General features: G+C 45.3%; 1 protein-coding gene across 6 annotated transcripts in view; it reads left to right on the top strand.

Moving 5' to 3' along the window:
* lcor (ligand dependent nuclear receptor corepressor) overlaps positions 1 to 18571 on the top strand; it is a 49936-nt gene extending 31365 nt beyond the window's left edge. For 2 of the 6 annotated variants that reach the window (XM_010865588.4, XM_010865590.4), the window contains exons 2-7: positions 141 to 206; positions 4842 to 4921; positions 6505 to 6631; positions 8709 to 9137; positions 11693 to 11789; positions 14637 to 18571. In XM_010865588.4, the coding sequence (XP_010863890.1) occupies positions 8762 to 9137; positions 11693 to 11789; positions 14637 to 15819 (1656 nt within the window). In that variant the 5' untranslated portion in view covers positions 141 to 206; positions 4842 to 4921; positions 6505 to 6631; positions 8709 to 8761 and the 3' untranslated portion in view covers positions 15820 to 18571. Of the gene's footprint in view, positions 1 to 140; positions 207 to 4401; positions 4922 to 6504; positions 6632 to 8708; positions 9138 to 11692; positions 11790 to 14636 lie in introns of those variants that run through there. The other 4 variants (XM_029122225.2, XM_010865591.4, XM_013135241.4 and 1 more) reach the window with 4 other exon arrangements.
* Positions 18572 to 18798: the final 227 nt, after the last annotated feature.

Below are 18798 nucleotides of genomic sequence, written 5' to 3'. Positions count from 1 at the left end.
TGTGTGTGAGGTTGGGTGGAGGTCTGTCTGTCTGAGTGGTGGTGCCCTAAAGCTCCAGCCCTCCCAGCCACTGTACGTTTCCCTCCACAGAGCTTCCTGGACCCTGACCTCACTGTCTCTCTCTCTGTCCTCCGCTTCAGGGTTTGAAAGCATTTTGGAAGGGCTGTTCGGGCCGGGACTAGTCAAAGATATTACAATTTTCCAAGGTACAGTAAGCATGTCCCCTGACTGTCACATGAAACACCTGAGAATTGTTGTATAAGACTGTACATGCCAGCAAACTAACACAATACTGCACACAATTCAGTTGACTGGGCCTCACGCGGGAATCGAACCAGCAAACTCTGCATTGCTGGATTTTTTATTTCTTTATTTTTTACCCAGAACCACTTGAATCGTTGACAACAAACTCAGGTATCACAGTGTAATACTAAACTTCAATTGACCCAAAGACATCTTCACCACCCACATGGACCACAACAACTACAACAACAGCAGTTAACCATTTCGCATCTTAGGGCCTATACTTTTTCACACACCTTTCAACTTACCAGAGTCTAGGTGTTAAAATGACAGATCAACCGCTTTACCAGGGTTGCCACTAGCTTTTACAGCCACATGGTCCCAAACCCTGCCCAGTTCCTACATGCAGTTCAGTACCTTAGTATTTAGGACATTCGCCCCAAGATCTGTTCTTTTGGCTCTGTATTCCAGCTGGATTTGAAACAAAACGACAACAAAGAGCTTGAACTGCAAACTGTGCAGTAGTTATTTGAGGGTAGAATGCCTTTGGAATTCATAGTGTTTCACATACTCACGATTTGTTTTGTAGTCTTAATTTATCATTTATTCAATTAATACTAAATCTATTGAATATGGAGAAAATATAAATATCTCATTTGTATATTTTATCATTTAAAATGCATATTGCTATCACACTAACTGTAAACAAGGGTGCTCTTTAATTTCTAACCCTAAATTGAGACCAAAAATTTGTCCCACACTTGAAATCTCTTCAGAACTTGGAATAGAATGGACCTGAATTGTTTCCAATGTGTCAAATATGTTTCTTCTACTGATAACTTTTGTGTCATTCTTTTGATAAAGTAGATTCAATTGTTTTGCTGTCCTGGTACTATATGTGGCCTCTCTCCATCTTTCTCCTGTCTGTCTTCTCTTTCTCTTTTCTCTCCATCTTTCTCCTGTCTTTCTTCTCTTTCTCTTTTCTCTCCATCTTTCTCCTGTCTTTCTTCTCCTTCTCTTTTCTCTCCATCTTTCTCCTGTCTTTCTTCTCTTTCTCTTTTCTCACCATCTTTCTCCTGTCTTTCTTCTCTTTCTCTTTTCTCTCCATCTTTCTCCTGTCTTTCTTCTCTTTCTCTTTTCTCTCCCTCTTTCTTCTCTCCCTTTTATTCTTCCCTTCTTCTCCCGGTAAATTTGAAGTTCATTGGTGCGGCAAACATTATGAACAAATCAGAAATTGTAAGTAATCGCTATACACACAGAACGTTTCGAAGGGGTCAAGGCATTTCATATGTTACTTCGTATAAAATGTTGTGCATCTAGTCAAAGTGTGAATGACATGAGGGGAAACACCGGATGGTGATGATGTTTGCACAGTTGCTTTCTGCCCTGTTGGCAACTTCCTCACGGCAACAGCACGAGTCACAAATCTCACAGTGAGTTCTTTTGCCTGACAGATACAATTTCATTTCAGATTTTTTGTGGGTCTGTTTGGTCTGAGAGAAATGTATGTCAGTACTGTGGTCATACAGATAGAGGCACGCGCGCGCACACACACACACACACACACACACACACACACACACACACACACACACACACACACACCCACACAAAGGTAAAAACACATCAGAGTAAATGCGTACACATGCCCACTCTCTCTCTCGCTCTCTCTCTCTCACACACACACACAAGCCTACACACACTCCTCTCTTTCTCTATCTCCATCTCTCTCTCTGTGTCTCCTCTCTCTCTCTCAACAGTTGAGTACAGCAGGGCAGCGGGTCATGCTAGCTGTTGGACGTTAGTTAATTGGCTCTTTCTTAGTGCTATTGTATCTACGGAATCCATGGGGGTGCACTCACTCATCTCTGACCTTTTGATGCACCATGGGTAAAAGAAGATGGCCCCAAGCGTGCAATATAAAAGAACACACAATATTGCAGCAAGTAGAAGTGTTTCCAGTTGCCAAGTTCCTGTCTACTCTTTCAAGTCGAGTGATGTCAGTTCATTCAAGTGTTTATACTGTGGCATATTCCTAGATGGTGAATAAAAATAGGAGGTGAAAATTGATATTGACTTTCTCCATGTTGGAACAAGAAAGTACAGATTAGGTCTGGTGTTGTAATGTAACTTCCTTATGTTACAATATGATGTTCCACAGATTTCATTAAAGTTAAATCTACCTTAAAAAATGTATTCAGTTACTTTTCTCAAAGCAGATCCGATGCCGTTCTTGTCCTTTGCGCGTTTCTTGCTAAACCAGGAAGTACCTACCAGAATCCTTACACACTCGAAGAAACCAACTCTATGGTGGCCGAAGTTTAGGGGCTGGCCCATCAGCGTACTACTAAAAATGATACTTTCTATGACGGATATACACCCTCGCCATTCTCTTGTTAAGGTTTGCCCACACCATTGTTAGATAGTAAATCTGCTCTTTAACATACCTGATGAACGTTCTTTGGCAGGAAAACTATTTTACTCATCATTTTGTATGGATACACTGAACAGTTACTTTAAGTCCAACTCCTAATTCAGAGCCCCTGCCAAGAACCAATATCAAATCAATGACTACCACCTAAATCTTTACCCCCATCGCTCATCTTCAAATTAGCCATAGAGTCTCTGACCCAAACCAAATGTGATTTACACTCGGAAACATGCATGGTTATAATACAAAACCCGCCATCATAATATCCCCGATGCGCGTATGACATTCTCATTACCTGGAGCCTGCAGTCACGGAGCAGCGCCCGGTACTGTCGTTCTCCCACCGGTAGACATATTTAAAACGAACACGCCGGAAAGAGGTAGCGCCATATTAATAACCGAGACCTTTTCATAAATAACAGGCCTCTGTTGTCAGTCCATTTATTTTAACGTAGATAATTATTTTGATCGCTAGGCCGCTACAACATAGCTACTAGGGACTTTAGCCCATTTTTACCAACTGTGTATATATTATGACCAACCTAGGAATAACTTGTTCCACAGTGCTGATACAGGTTACACAACAGTAATATTTAATAGTCCACCATTATACATTTGATTTCTATCAATGATTGAGGCACATGAACTTGATTCAATTCTTCCATCTATTGTATGCCAGAGCCCTTGGTTTCTGTGCCCATTTTAGCACTTATCTATAAAAGCTTTGTTTCCATTCATGCTTAAAAAATATAACTTGAGGTGAGATTTGTTCAACTGTCGTACCTACTAGAACAGAACATTTATACCCATAGTTTCCCTGTCACCAATGTATCCTAGCCCTGGACTAGAATCAGAATTTGTCTTGAGTCCTGTCTTGAAACCGCCCCATAACTTTTACCGTCAACAGAAAACATGGTTAAAACTATACATTTCATATCGTGTAGGGTCAGTCCTTTTATCCATCGCTCTGTGAATTTTAGAGTGGTTATATTTTTCCAACCCCGTCCCTTTGTTTTTGAAGCCTAACGGGCGGGAACAACACTTTGTTGTTTTTTTCAATTAGGGATTCCAACTTTAAGCGCCAGGGTGTAATTTGATATTTATAGTTGGAGGTGTTTATAGTTCAGAAGATGCCTCATTAAAGACCTGCTCTTTCCATCTTCTCTCCTCTCTCTCCTGTTAAATAGCAATGTGGGTTGAACTGATGGTTAAAAGAAGCACAGCACCATGGCAACGACCCAGACATAGAGTTCATACAGTCATCATTGTTACAAAGTGGTGGTGTTGACGCCGTCTCCCTCTCTCCGTCTCTCTCTCTCCCTTCCTCTCTCTCTCCCTGTCTCTCTCTTCATCTCGCTCCCTCCCTCCCTCTCGCCTCTGGCCAAATTATACGCGTGGTTTCTTGCGTGTGGCCGAAAAAAGGAGAAATGTCTCCGGTTTTCATCTGCATATTATTTACTCCACCCCTCCTCCACACACACGCATGCACGCACGCATGCACGCACGCACGCACATGTGTACATATGATGAGGGGCGGTAAGATCGGTGTGGGACTGAAGGTTAACTACCCTGTGTGGAAGCTCCAGGCACCTGCCTCCGCATCCATCTCCAACGCCATGGCCACGTTTCCCAGAGCGCGGCTCTTCGAGCCCTGCGTCCAGTCCAGCCCCTCGGACCAGTCCTGGGGCGAAGTGGCGCCTCGCTCAAACGCTCGGGTTGTCACAAACCGAGTGTTTGCAGTCGGTTAGCCGTGCACGCACATGGTTGATACACACGTACACACATAAACGCCGAGACTCTTGGCCTTCAGGTGTGTTCTGGTTTATTAACACGTAGTGTTGGTCCAGTTTGATCTGTCAGGGATTTCGTACACACATCGATTGAAGGTCGTCCTCCGGATTGTGTGGCCAGTTCAGATCTGGTTTTATTAATGTATGAAAAGGAACCCACATGCCATTCAACGCAATGCGTCGCTATGTTAAATGCTTTTCATATTCCGAAGGGTGTTATTGTGAAAAGCGTGAAGTTGTTTTGTGGGTTGTTATGGTTTCTTTCAGCTCACACACACACACACACACACACACTCACACAGTGGCCTGCTTTTCTAACTGCCGTCCCTCTGACATGTGTGTGCTTGTGTGCACGTATGTGTTTTTTCTCTCCCACAGATTGCGAGCCCGAGGGAGTGTTGGATTGGTCGTTTGATGAAAATTGTATTTTTTGCTGCTTAAGACGAGAGAAAGTGAAGGTAATTGATGTTGTTAAAGTTGCTTTGGCTCGCACGCACACACACACGCACACACACACACAACACGCAACACGTGTACACATGTACACACTCCTGTGCACAATTCCTCTCTCTTAATGCTCGATTGTTTTATCCCCTTTTTACTCCTGTATTTTTTGGCTCTTATTATTTTTGTTGCTCGACTGTCACGGTCATGACCCCAATTTAGCTTGTGGAAAGGGCACTTCATAATGATTACGGGGGAGGGGATCAGCGGGACCGGATCAGAGGGACCGGATCAGAGGGACCGGATCAGGGAACGGGGACCGGGAGGAGAGGAGGGATATTTTGAAAAACATCTTGAAATATGTTTTGTCTTTAGTGGACGTTATTGGTGGTCACCTCTCTTCCTCTGTTATTTTGCTAATTGATTACTCCTCAGCATGTCGTTAGGGGCACCACGTTAGTCCTCTGTTTAGTCTTAGTCTTTGAACCTTTTTATTTCGAAACAAAACCCCATCCGTCCAGCCACCTTTTGCTAATCACACGTTGCTCCTTTATTTATAAATACGGGCAGGAGAAACCACCAGGCCTCCCGAAGAAGCCCCAACTCCAACGCTCTCCCGTCTCCTTGGTAACCACTCTTGTTTACACTTTCTCAACTTGACCTCTTCAACCCAGATGGTCGGCCATCTGGCACTGAGAACGTATCACACGGTCGTGTTGATCCGTGAACACAGACCTGTCGGCGGGCCAGACCTCCGCTCGTTGCTGAGCTGGATCCCAAATAGTACTCTGCTCGTCTAATGACGCGTTATGACTTCAGACTGGGGCAGGTCCGTCCCTGGTCACTCGTTACGCAGAGCTTGTGGCCTTGGGTGCACGTGAGGACACGAGGGGGGGGATTTTGAACCGTGCATTACGCTGCTTGAAATGTCAGAGGACCCACGGAGGGACGGAAACCGTCGATGAATTGATCCGCAGGTATGCAGGCTCCCCACAGACAGGCACTGAAGAGTGGGGGTTGTCAGGGCGATGGGGGAGGGGTGGGGATATGTGTGTGTGTGGGGGGGGGGGGCTGGTACCCTGGCCCACAAACTGCCTGGCCCAGATTTCTTTTGGTCATTTTTATTCACACCACTGGTTTCCAGGAGCAGTGAGATAAGCGGCATAACCCCCCCCCCCCCCCCCCCCCCCCCACCGATCATTGTGTTGTTTGTATTACACAGTGACTTCACAAGTCCATGGCTCACAAGTATCCATTTCAATTTTTGGGTCTTTTCCAAAACTCACCCTTGTGCCACAAGTTTTTTTTTTTCAATGGGCTTCGGTTGTTTTTCCCACCTATTGTCATTTAAACAATGTGACTTTTAACTAAACAATGCCGTCCTTAAAACATACTTACATGTGTTCCTGTGTGTGTGGCCCGGGAACACCTGAATAAAACCCATTTAGTCCTGTGTGGCTTGCATAAATAAAGGGTCGACTCCTAAAAAAATATACTCCCTGTTTGTATGATTTTCTCCTTCTCAGGAACACTTGGTCACAAAGAACTATTTTTAAAATCCTAAACAGTTTCTCTTTTGTCTTGTGTCCTTTCTCAGGAACACTTGGCCGTCATCCCCCCCCAGGCATTATCGGAGTCAGAGGATTTGAAACAGGACACGTCCAAAATCAACCGCCTGGAGAAGCAAGCCGAAGAATTCCTTAATGCTGTCTTCTACAGAAAGGGTGAGTGGAGAGCCACGTAAAACCGCCAGGGTGACTAGAAACTAAAATTAATCAGGGAGTCTAGAACCATGAGGGAGTCTAGAACCATCAGGGAGTCTAGAGCCATCAGGGAGTCTAGAACCATCAGGGAGTTAAGAGCTGCGTTATTTCAGCAGATCGTCTTGGTGTGCTGTAATGTCACAATTGGACGGTTCTGATCTGATCCCGCCTTATCCAACAACGAGAACAAATGCCTCCCCACTTTTTGATGTCGCAACTGTAACCCGCACTTCAAAAGACTCTACAGCGAATGTGCCTTAAGCCATGTTCTTGGAAATATCACCATGGTTACCACCCCTACACATGTCTCCAGGTGATGGGATTGCCCCCTCTTCAACGTGGACATATTGTGCCTAGTCTGTCTGCCGACGCTGGGCTCCAGCCATCCAGCAGCCCACACGCTGTCCTCTTTCTACCGTTGAAAACTCTCCAGACGTTGACACTGCTCCACAATGCTGTGCCCTGCCTCTGCTGTCTGAACAAAAAAGACGGGTGAAATGAACATGTAAAACCTTGACAACAGAACGAATCGCATGCATAAAAGAACGGAATAATTTGGCAGGTTTCGGAAAGCGTACAATCAAAAACCAAACTAAATGTAAACCAAACTAAATGTAAATGTTAAAAAGTATGTTTCTGCTACTTTTTCTGCTGTTCCATTGACAACCTTTGTAGAAAGACTGGCATATTATTGAGTGGAGTGCCAGGGCCTAGGGATGTTTGGTGTTTCTGTCTTATCTCTTTAGGTCCAAGTGATGTTTTGTGTTTCTAACATTTTATCCTCGGGCCCTAGGGATTTTTGGTGTTTCTAACGTTATCTCCTCAGGTCCGAGTGATGTTTGGTGTTTCTAACATTATATCCACCGGTACTAGGGATATTTGGTGTTTCTAACATTATATCCTCAGGTCCAAGTGATGTTTCATGTTTCTAACATTATCTCCTGAAGTCCGAGTGATGTTTGGTGTTTCTAACATTAACTCCTCAGGTTCTAGTGTTGTTTGATGTTTTTCCTTTTATGTTCTCAGGTTCTTGAGATGCTTGGTGTTTCGACTTTTATCTCCTCAGCTTCTTGAGATGTTTGGTGTTTCTACTTTTATCTCATCAGGACCTAGTGGTGTTTGGTGTTTCTACCTTAAAAGTGTCACGTCCTAGTGATTTTTGGTGTTACCAACTTTATTTACTCAGGACCTTAAGCTTTTTTATGATTCTACCTCTATCTACTCACATCCTAGTGATGTTGGGTGTATCCTTCTATCGTCTAGCTTCTCAGGTCCCAGTGATATTTGGTGTTGATCCGAGGCTGTTCTTTCCTCCCTTCATCCCAAAGTTTTTCTAATGACAATGAGCTCCCTCCGGAGGGCATGTTTCAGGCCCACACAGGCTGTGTCCCACATGACATCCTATCCCCTGCTTAGCGCCCTACTTTTAATGCAGGTTTTATACTGCAGCACATAGGGAATGTGGTGCAATAGGGTCCGGGTTGGGACACGGCCAGTGTTTACCTAACAGTGCTCAGGAAGTGTCCCCTTCAGAAACAGAATGTGGAATTCCTCTGCAGAAGGAAATGTTTTTCCAAAAAGCCTGTCTGTCAAATCACTTGGCTTTGTTATTTAGGGCTGAATATTGGTCACCAGGGGAGACGAGAGCAGTGTTTGAGGTGACAGCCCACCTCCTCTGTGGCGTACTACTTTAATCCAGGACTCGTAAGGGGCACGTGTGATGGTGTGTCTGTAGTATTACAGAAGGGTGCCATCAATTATTATGACGGTTCAGTTACATCTCCATTACGTACCTTAGGTTTAACTTCAAGGGGCGTCCATTTTTTGCTTTGTATAAAATGAACGATTTGTTTGAACTGCTGATTGCCACTTTATTTTGGAAGGTTTCTATAGACATATACAGTATATGTTTATTTTTCAGTACATACGTGAATTTAAACCTGAGTCGTTTGTCCTTCTGGTCTGCTTGATACCAGTGGGCGTCTGTGCATTCGAATGTCTTGTGTTTGCCTGACTGTGTGTGTTTGTCCGTGTCCAGCAGTCCTCCCCAGCTTCTCGGACCCACACATTCCTCTAGTGGCCCGCGAGATAATGCAGAGGATGATCCGCCAGTTCGCCGCTGAATATACCTCAAAAACCAGCTCTTCTCAGGACACGCCCCGGCACCCCGAACACGCCCGTCACCCACAGCCCAACGGCGTCAAGGACCAAAGCCTCCTACTGCCGAGAGCGGCGTCGCTCACCCCGGCCCCCGCCGCCCCCCTCGCCCTGCCCGGGGCGTCCAGCCCACCGTCGCCCACCCCCGGGCCGGGCCTCAGTCCCGACTACGCCACCGCCCCGGACGCAGGGAACGGCGCAGCCGCCTCCGCACAGAACCCGGTCCTCAGCAAGCTTCTGATGGCCGACCAGGACTCCCCGCTGGACCTCAGTGTCAGGAGGCCCGACGCCACGGAGACCAGGACCGAGGGTAAGGCCCGATGGCATGTCCAGAACCGGATGCGGGTCAGGTGTAGATAGTCAGCAGTGTCACGACAGTGGAAGTGAGAGAAACTGGTCTGAACCGGATGACTTCCTGGTTACGCCCATAGAGGTCTTTCTTCCTGGTGTACGCCTATAGAGGTCTGTCTTTTTCCTGGTTTACGCCCCTAGAGGTCTTTCACCCTTTGTGTCTCATGTCTACCCCCTGGTGCTTTGAGAGCATAAGGCCTGTCTTACCAGTCCTTTCTGACACCGTACCTCTTCAGGAGGATAATAAAAGAGACATCTCAGCATTCATTTCCCCAGAATCGCCAGCAGACTGCACCAATCCAAACCTCCCACTGTCCTAACTGAAACTAAGATGTTGGGATATTACACCGTGTTCTGTCTGTTCGGACCAGTCAAGTACTTATTGTTCCAGCAGATTCCAGAAGATTGAAGAGAGATTTCCACCCGATAAACACGTTCCAATGTTACTAACCCTGAACCCCATTTGCCCCTTTGTCCATTTGGGAAGGATTATCCGTGAATGCCTTTGACCTAATGCCTGTGTGTGTGTGTGTGTGTGTGTGTGAGGAAGGGAGGGAGAGAGAGAGATTCAGTGTGTCTGTGTGTCCTCACAAATACAGGAAAACCAGGGAAGATTTTGATTTTTGGGTAAAACTTTTAGACTTAGAAGTTATGGGTTATATTTAAGGTTGGGGTTAGGTCTAGAGGACAGGGAAATAATTAAATAATCGAAATGCCCCAAATAGACTATATTAAAATATTTGGGGCATTTTGATTGTTTAATTATTTATATATATATATACATACACTCACCTAAAGGATTATTAGGAACACCATACTAATACTGTGTTTGACCCCCTTTCGCCTTCAGAACTGCCTAAATTCTACGTGGCATTGATTCAACAAGGTGCTGAAAGCATTCTTTAGAAATGTTGGCCCATATTGTTAGGATAGCATCTTGCAGTTGATGGAGATTTGTGGGATGCGCATCCAGGGCACGAAGCTCCCGTTCCACCACATCCCAAAGATGCTCTATTGGGTTGAGATCTGGTGACTGTGGGGGCCATTTCAGTACAGTGAACTCATTGTCATGTAGAAGAAACCAATTTGAAATTATTTGAGCTTTGTGACATGGTGCATTATCCTGCTGGAAGTAGCCATCAGAGGATGGGTACATGGTGGTCATAAAGGGATGGACAGAAACAATGCTAAAAAAAAAAGGCAGTGGCATTTAAACGATGCCCAATTGGCACTAAGGGGCCTAAAGTGTGCCAAGAAAACATCCCCCACACCATTACACCACCACCAGCAGCCTGCACAGTGGTAACAAGGCATGATGGATCCATGTTCTCATTCTGTTTACGCCAAATTCTGACTCTACCATCTGAATGTCTCAACAGAAATCGAGACTCATCAGACCAGGCAACATTCTTCCAGTCTTCAACTGTCCAATTTTGGTGAGCTTGTGCAAATTGTAGCCTCTTTTTCATATTTATAGTGGAGATGAGTGGGACCCGGTGGGGTCTTCTGCTGTTGTAGCCCATCCGCCTCAAGGTTGTGCATGTTGTGGCTTCACACATGCTTTGCTGCATACCTCGGTTGTAACGAATGGTTATTTCAGTCAAAGTTGCTCTTCTATCAGCTTGAATCAGTCGGCCCATTCTCCTCTGACCTCTAGCATCAACAAGGCATTTTCGCCCACAGGACTGCCGCATACTGGATGTTTTTCTCTTTTCACACCATTCTTTGTAATCCCTATAAATGGTTGTGCGTGAAAATCCCAGTAACTGAGCAGATTGTGAAATACTCAGACCGGCCCGTCTGGCACCAACAACCATGCCACGCTCAAAATTACTTAAATCATCTTTCTTTCCCATTCTGACATTCGAGATTGTCTTGACCAGGACCACACCCCTAAATGCATTGAAGCAACTGCCATGTGATTGGTTGATTAGATAATTGCATTAATGAGAAACTGAACAGGTGTTCCTAATAATCCTTTAGGTGAGTGTATATATATATATATATATATATATATATATATATATATATATATATATATAAAAATCTCGCAGTATATATATATCTATATATGCACACACATATATCTGGTTAGATTAGTTCAGTTTGGGATTTATTAACCAGTTGGAAGATGGGGAGTGTGTGTGCACCAGTCTGTGAGTGCATGTGAGTGTGTGTGTGTGTGTGTGTTTAGTCATTGGGAAGAGTACCTTAATGATCGTTGCTCCTCTGTGAACAAAGTCCGGCAGAAGGGAGGATTATTTTCACCATTTCCTCACTAGAGTGATCCATGGTATTGCTCTGTCTTCGCCCGACACGGTAATGCACGGAGTAACTCAGTCGTGTAACTGAACGGAGCATTTCCAGTGTCAATCGCGTTCACGGGGGAAAGTTTGAAATCAACTGAGACTGTGTTGTATTAAGACGTACTCTGGCGCTCAACATTGGACATTAAAACGGCCGTGTGCGTGTGTTTCTGTGCGTGTGTACGTGGTTGCGTCTTTTCATCCTCAGATGGAGTCCTTGACCTTTCTACCAAGAAGGTCCCCGGGGCTCTCGGCACCGTCCTAACAAACTCTCGCAGTTACACCACATCGCCCGCTGTCAAGGGGTAAGACGAACACGCACACACACACACACACACACACACACACACACACACACACAAAGCTGTGTTTTGTTAAAAGCTTCATTGTCGTGAAAGTAAACACCCTCCTGATGTGACATCCGATGAAAAGCTCTTTGAGAAACAAAGAAGCAGGGTAACTGCCACTAATCCATAGTCAGTATGCGCGTATGTTATTTAGGTATTCCACCATGCATTGTGAATGAGAGGTCAAAGGTCAGAGATGTCGGGGATACCTCCAGCGGTTGGTTTTCATTTTTTCTGTCCTCTCTACCTCATTTAAAGTAGTGATCAGGCTCCACTCGTTTGAAACTAATAGACGCCTCCGCCATTTTGATTGACACGTCTGTGGTCCTAGAAATTAGCATTTAGCCGCCTGTCTGCTTGTTGGCAACGGCCGTGGATAAGTGCTTCCTCTTTAGCTGTTTCTGTAGTCAGACACTGATTTACTATGGCGCTTTATTTGCTCAGCTAGAGACAGAAGCTGTTGTTCTGGGGATTATTTGCTGTCGTCATTGTTCTGGTTGTAGTGTCCGAAGAAAATTAGAAACAACTGGACTAGTTTAGTCATTAAACATTTCCTTTTGGCTGAATCCTCCACCCTGTCGTCAACACAAAATGCAATCTTAGTATACCTGTTGTGTTTAGTCAGAGGAGTGCATCATTCAGTAATGACCGTGTCCGCTTGGCCCTGTCTGAGCCTGTCCAACTGATTCCAACGCCCTCTGTTCTGGGTGTCCTTAGCCTCTCAGACCCCTGGTGCATTTCTCGACGGTGTTGGAATTACGCCGACGTGATTTAGCAACACGTTCTCATCCAGCCCAAATGACAGTAGTGAGCTTACACCTACTCGTGCTTGAACATTCGTTTTGTTCTGGGTTAATTGTTGATCCAATCTTTGAGTCCGTGGGGCTACTAGCACTCACAGATTGGATATGTAATGTTTGTGTAATGTTGATGTGTGTGTGTGTGTGTGTGTGAAATGTGTTTGTTATGTATTAACCCTGAGCCATTACATATAGCGTTTAAGCGCCCAGAACATCTACCATCCAAAGATGGTTTAGTGATTGTTTTAATCTAATTGTATTTCATTGTAACTTGGTAACTTACATTACATATTTTTTATGAACGTAAGAAAAGATTGAAAACTTTTTCAGTCCTGCTAGATGAAAAAAAACGAACAAAAGTTCCAATATGTTTGTCTCTGTCTTCGTGAGGTGTTATTTGTGTCAAATTGAATTAGGAGAGAGACAGACACTTAATTACATATAACCTAATGCTAAATACCTCCATAAAAGTTTGACTCTCTGTCACAACATATGTTTTAAAACCCCCAGGAAATCAGCGCTAATTGCTTCTTTCTCTGTCCGTCACAAGCTTCTTAATTGATGGGAAGAAAAAACATCAGAAAATAGAATGGTGTAACAAATGCAATACCGCCCTGACTACAATCGCTTTGTTCAGTGAATGTAATTAGTTGGACAAATGGACGCATAGCTGTATTGTGTGTGTTACCATTACCATCTGTATATGTGAATAGATATGCGTGTGTACTGTAGATATGGATGGAATTCCACCAGTCTAATGTCTATTTATTCTGCTTCTTGGCCCAAGCAAGTCTCGTCTTCTCATTGGTACTGACCTTCAGTTGTGTGTTCAACCATGAATGCCCGATTCACGCGGTCTCCTCCGAACAGTTTGATGTTTACAAGCGTCTGTTTCCTGAACCCTGTGAGGCATTTGTTTAGGCCGCAGTCTGGGGCGCAGTGAATTACTGATTCCTGAGGCCGGTGACTCTGTGTCTCTGTAACTCTATGGACTCATCCTCATCCTGGAGGGAACTCTGGGTCTTCCTATCCTGCGGCGTTGCTCATGAGAGCGAGTTTCATCATTGCACATGATGGTTTTTTGCTACAGCGCTTGAAGAAACGTACAGAGTTCTTGAAGTTTGCTGAATGGACCTTCGCGTCTTCAAGTAATGAGGGGGTGTCATTTCTCTTTGCTTGTTTGACCTCTTCTTGCCATAATGTGGTCTACCACAGCACAGACATGAGGATGGTGTTATGCCTGCCCTACCTTGTCACAACACAAATACTTGGCTCAATTAAGAAGGAAAGAGATTCGGCAAACTGACTTTTAAATTAATCGAATAGAATCTATAATATGAAAAGACATTCTATTCAATTCATCTATTGAACGTTGTCTTTAGTTGCTACATGATTCCATATGCGTTATGTGTTAGTCTTAGCTATTATTCTGCAGTGTGGAAAATGATAACTGCGATCAGAGGAATTTCACCATGTAGGGAGAAGGGAGTATGCAGCTACTCTCTCCTATGTACGCCGCTAACAAGTTATAATCAGTTTGATGTCAGCTGCTATGTCTGAAATTAATTACTATTAATAGCTAATTGCAAAACAGACAAAATATTTTCTTGAAAGGGTTTTCATCTCTAGTGTGATACCCAGACTTGGAATCCTATCACTTCAGTTATAATATTACATTTTATAACTGGTAGGACAAAGTGAATATATAAATAGTTATTTGTATCTATATGCTATCTGGTGATCAGATAATTATCAAGTCTTTGGAAAATAACTCATTTTGACATGAAATTGCATGTTTACAGCAAAATAGTACTGAAATAGAAAAGCTCTGCTATGACACATGGAATTTATGTAATAAAGATCCACCTCAATCCAAGTAATATTCTTATAAACGCAAGCTTTTGTAGTAGTAGTGGTGTAAATTTTATAAAAAATTTACTTTTATCAAAATCATATCATTAGACTTCTTTCCAGATAACACTCCTCTTATTTTTGCTCCAATCAGGCGCTCCCTGAGAGTTGACCACGCCTTCCAGGACGTGGAGGACGATGATGTCCTGCTGCCGAGAAACCCACAGAATGGGCTGATGGATAGCCACATCGGCTCCGCCCACCCCAAGCCTCCGCTGGCCCATTCGCTGTCCGTCAAGGAGGAGCTCCTCAGCCAGAAGCACCGCCTCCACGGCCAGCCTCCTGCTCTCTCGTTGGCCGGCCTAGAGTCGTCAGGGTTCCTGAACCAAAGGAACCACGGCAACCACGGGCAGTCCCACCCACTCCTGGCGCGGGACGGCTCCTCCTGGGGGTCCTCTGGCGGCAAAGCCCACCGCCTGGACAGCCTGCTGAAGCTGAAGCAAGCCAGCGCCGCCTTCTCAGACCTCAAAGACCTGCCTCTGTTCCTGGAGAACCACAGCCACCGCGGGGCCTTCTCCTCCCGGAGCCCCTCCGGGGGTGGCCCGCACCACCACCATCACCACCACCACCATGGCAACGCCAAGGCCAAGAGCCACCACCAGCACAGCCACCCCGAGGTGGTGGTGAAGAGGGAGCCTGGAGGCCACAGCACCCCCCCCGTGGACCTGAAGATCCCCCAGGTGCGCGGCATGGATCTGTCCTGGGACCCCCACGCCTCCGACGTGTACAGCTACGGCGCTGTGGTGATGGGTCCCGGCGGGGCAGAAAACGCACTGAACCGGAAGCTGAGGGCCATCCTGCCCAAGCAGAACCGGCGCACCGGCGGTGGTAGCCTGGGGAGTTTTTTAGACGGGTCTGCCGACTACTGGAACTCCGACTTGGACCAGGGGACCTCCGGGCAGCCGTACGCCTCCTCAGACACCGAGGGTGACCCGGGCTCCAAGCAGCCCAGGAAGAAGAGGGGGCGCTACCGCCAGTACAATAGTGAGATTTTGGAGGAGGCCATCGCCGTCGTCATGAACGGGAAGATGAGCGTCTCCAAGGCCCAGAACATCTACGGCATTCCTCACAGCACCCTGGAGTACAAGGTGAAGGAGCGCCTGGGCACGCTGAAGAACCCTCCCAAGAAGAAGCTCAAGCTGACGATGCGGACGGAAGGGCAGGATTCCGCCGCCGAATCGGAGACTACGCCAACCGCCACGCCGAGAGACGACGCGCCGCCGGGGCCCTGCGAGCTAAACGACGAGCAAAGAATAAAAGTAGAATTTGAGAATTAATTGAGAAATGACGAACACAACAAAACCTCCGTCCACTCCTTCTTAGAGAAAAAAATCTTAACGTTGAGACTAAGTAATTGGAAAGAAATGGAGATTTATTTGTGCCAATATACATTTGCAGTTTCTGGGTGAGCACAAACGCAGGAATATGAGGAGGATTCTTAAACCAACTGGAGAACTAAACCTAAACCGACCGGCTGGTTTCGCGGCGGTCACTTTGACGCTGCACAAGGCATTTGTTTAGCTTTTATATCAAGCAGCCAAACAAATGCGGCAAAAGCCATAAGTGATGTGACAATTATCGGCAACATTTTGTACAGCATGTTGATTATTCCCCCCAAACCACCAATACCTAATTGCAGAACTTGATACACTGGCCAGCATTGGATTAAAATGCAATCTGGGCAGTGGAATAACCCAATTTAGGTAAATATTAGGGGCGGGGTGGGCAAAAATGAACCCCTTTGGATCAAACTTTTAAGGTCCTTGACCCCCCACCCCATCATACAATGAACTATTATGATTTTAAACAACTCTAAAACTAATCGTTCCACGGGAAGCTCTCCAGGAAGCTGAACCAAACACCTGTCTCTCTATTGCCAGGTCGCCATTTTGCTTTAACAAACCTTCGATATTCCTCTATTGTTTAGAAGTGGACGAAAGCAACATTGACCCCGTACTTTCTATGGTAAATGACACACGAAATAGTCAATCAGGGATGCATGTTTGTGAGTTTCAGTGGACCACTGCTAACTTTATGCTAGTTCAGATTTGTTTTTTTTGTTCTACAGTACTGTTTTATTTATTTTTTTGTTTTCTCTTTCTTTTGCACTACCCTTTCGTTCTGGCGTTGATAGGCGCCTCTCGGTGGTGACAAACCAGGTTACCTCAGCTTTGCCGCGCTAGCATTTCGCATTGCCGGTCTGACCTTGATGCCTGGGCGACTCTTCTCTTAGGCATGTTCAGGGCCATTTACCTTACCCCAATCATGACCTCACTGGGAGAAACCTCAGAACTGACCTTAGATCTGACCTATTCAGACAATACCTCACCCCTCCTGGAGGTGATTGTCTTCAACCACTGATCCCTGATCAGATTGACATTTTATGTATGTATTGCTACAGTGTGGATTAGGGCTTGTTGATCTGACCATAGATCTGCGGTTAAGACCAACTTCTTACTCACCTGCAAGGAGGGGCATCCATTCCTGAACCCGATCCTTGGAGAGCTTCAGCCACTTCCGGTGTTCCTTCTGAACAACGGCTTCGTGCGTTATGTGTCAGCTATTTGGCCGGGCGGGGGTTTCTGTACACCGTGACAAACGGAGGGAAAACCGGCATGTTACCGCAGCTCACCAGGATTGGGAGGTGAGAAGGGCACCCCCCCCCCGACACACGCTGACCACGCACGGAGTGAAGGCTTTCACTGGCCTCACTGGCACTGCACAGAAAACATCTCATTTGGCTTTTCTTTTGTAATTATCGCTAAGCAAGAGCATCCAATTGAGCGGAGTTAGAAACAAGTAATCTCCCTACCTTTCACTTTGAAATCACTCTATAATACGGCAGTGTGAATTTGTAAGGTGAGAGAGGGAGGGAGGGAGGGAGTGGTCATTTTTGCAGTTAAATGGGGTAGGTTCGCATTTGGGAGGGGAGTTCAGATTTGGTATATTATAAATTATTAACACTGAACTTAAAGCCAGTCTGCATTTCTGGAAGATTTTCTTTTTCCTCATTTTGATCTCAGGGTATCTGAGGCAGGGGAATCTCTTGACGTGAAAAAAAAAAAAAACATGATCCTTTTTCCTGCAGGACCTAAAATTGAAGGGCAGGGTACTTGTGTGTGTGGTTAAGCGGTTCCACAGCCTGTAGGCAAAGAAGAAGTGGACAGAAGTTTGCAGATACACTTTTGAAAATAGCACTTTTAAAACGAAATAACATGAGCGAGAATGAGAAATCTACTGGTGGTAGAGGATGAAGTGGGTGACCCGAAAGCAACAAGAGAGAAGAAAGCTTTAGTGTCTAAGAGACTTTCCAGAGAGCTGCAACTTAGATCCAAGCGTATGCTGCTTCCTCTCAGTTACCACCTCAGTACTTTGGCTGACTGCTTGAATTGGTCAGATTTCTGTTTTATACTAGTCGTCATTTTGGTTTTACCGTCGCACCCTGTCCGCTCCGCTCGTTTAGGCAGGGGAAAACGACTGTCTCATCACTGTTGTCACTTTTTGACAGGGGTGAGAGAAAAAAAAAACCCAGCCTACTTAGAAGTGTTCTCGAAAATATGCTTTCGTTTATTTTGAGTGTGAACATCTCGAGAGACGAAAATACACAAAATGAAACCCGTTTGTATTGGAATTTCCTTTGCCTCTGCTGTGGTAAATGTTGCTGTTTCGCTTCTGCCTGGTGCTCACCCAGTCTGTGAGATGTTTTGAAGACATCGAAACAAAAAAAACTCCATTATTTCCACACTGATGAAATTGACATTCGTTCCTTCAAATGTGTGTGTGTTATTTGAATTTTTTTCTCTTCTACAAAATGGCATGCACCAGTCTGTTCTGGCTAACTCACACGGACTCCAGTGCCAACACTGTAGTGTCTTCTGAAGGATTCGACATTTGGTATGCAATCGTTATAATCATATTCCAAGCCTCTAGTGGCAAATCTCCCCCCATTCTGGTAGATTTGTCTTAGGCTTCGATCATCCCTCCCGTGGGTCGATTGGCTATTTTGTTGTAGCAAATTGGAACAACCCCCCCCCCCCCCCACGAAGATTTCATTAGCAGCACGTGGTCACGGGTCATGCATAAAATGCGTCCAACACTTTGGCAATGCAGAGCATTCGAAGTGTCTAATTGGTTATCTGTCCCATCCAATCAGTAGATATTTGACCAAATGTAGTCCAGCACTGACTTAAAGCTATATTCGATTGATACTCCTTGATAGGGTATAAACAAAGCACTTGTTGTGTAGCCTTTTAGAT

Source organism: Esox lucius, chromosome 9 (genome assembly GCF_011004845.1).
Source record: "Esox lucius isolate fEsoLuc1 chromosome 9, fEsoLuc1.pri, whole genome shotgun sequence".
NCBI classification, from domain to species: Eukaryota; Metazoa; Chordata; class Actinopteri; order Esociformes; family Esocidae; genus Esox; species Esox lucius.
Note: the sequence above shows the minus strand (reverse complement) of the source record. Positions and strands in the feature narration are given on the sequence as shown.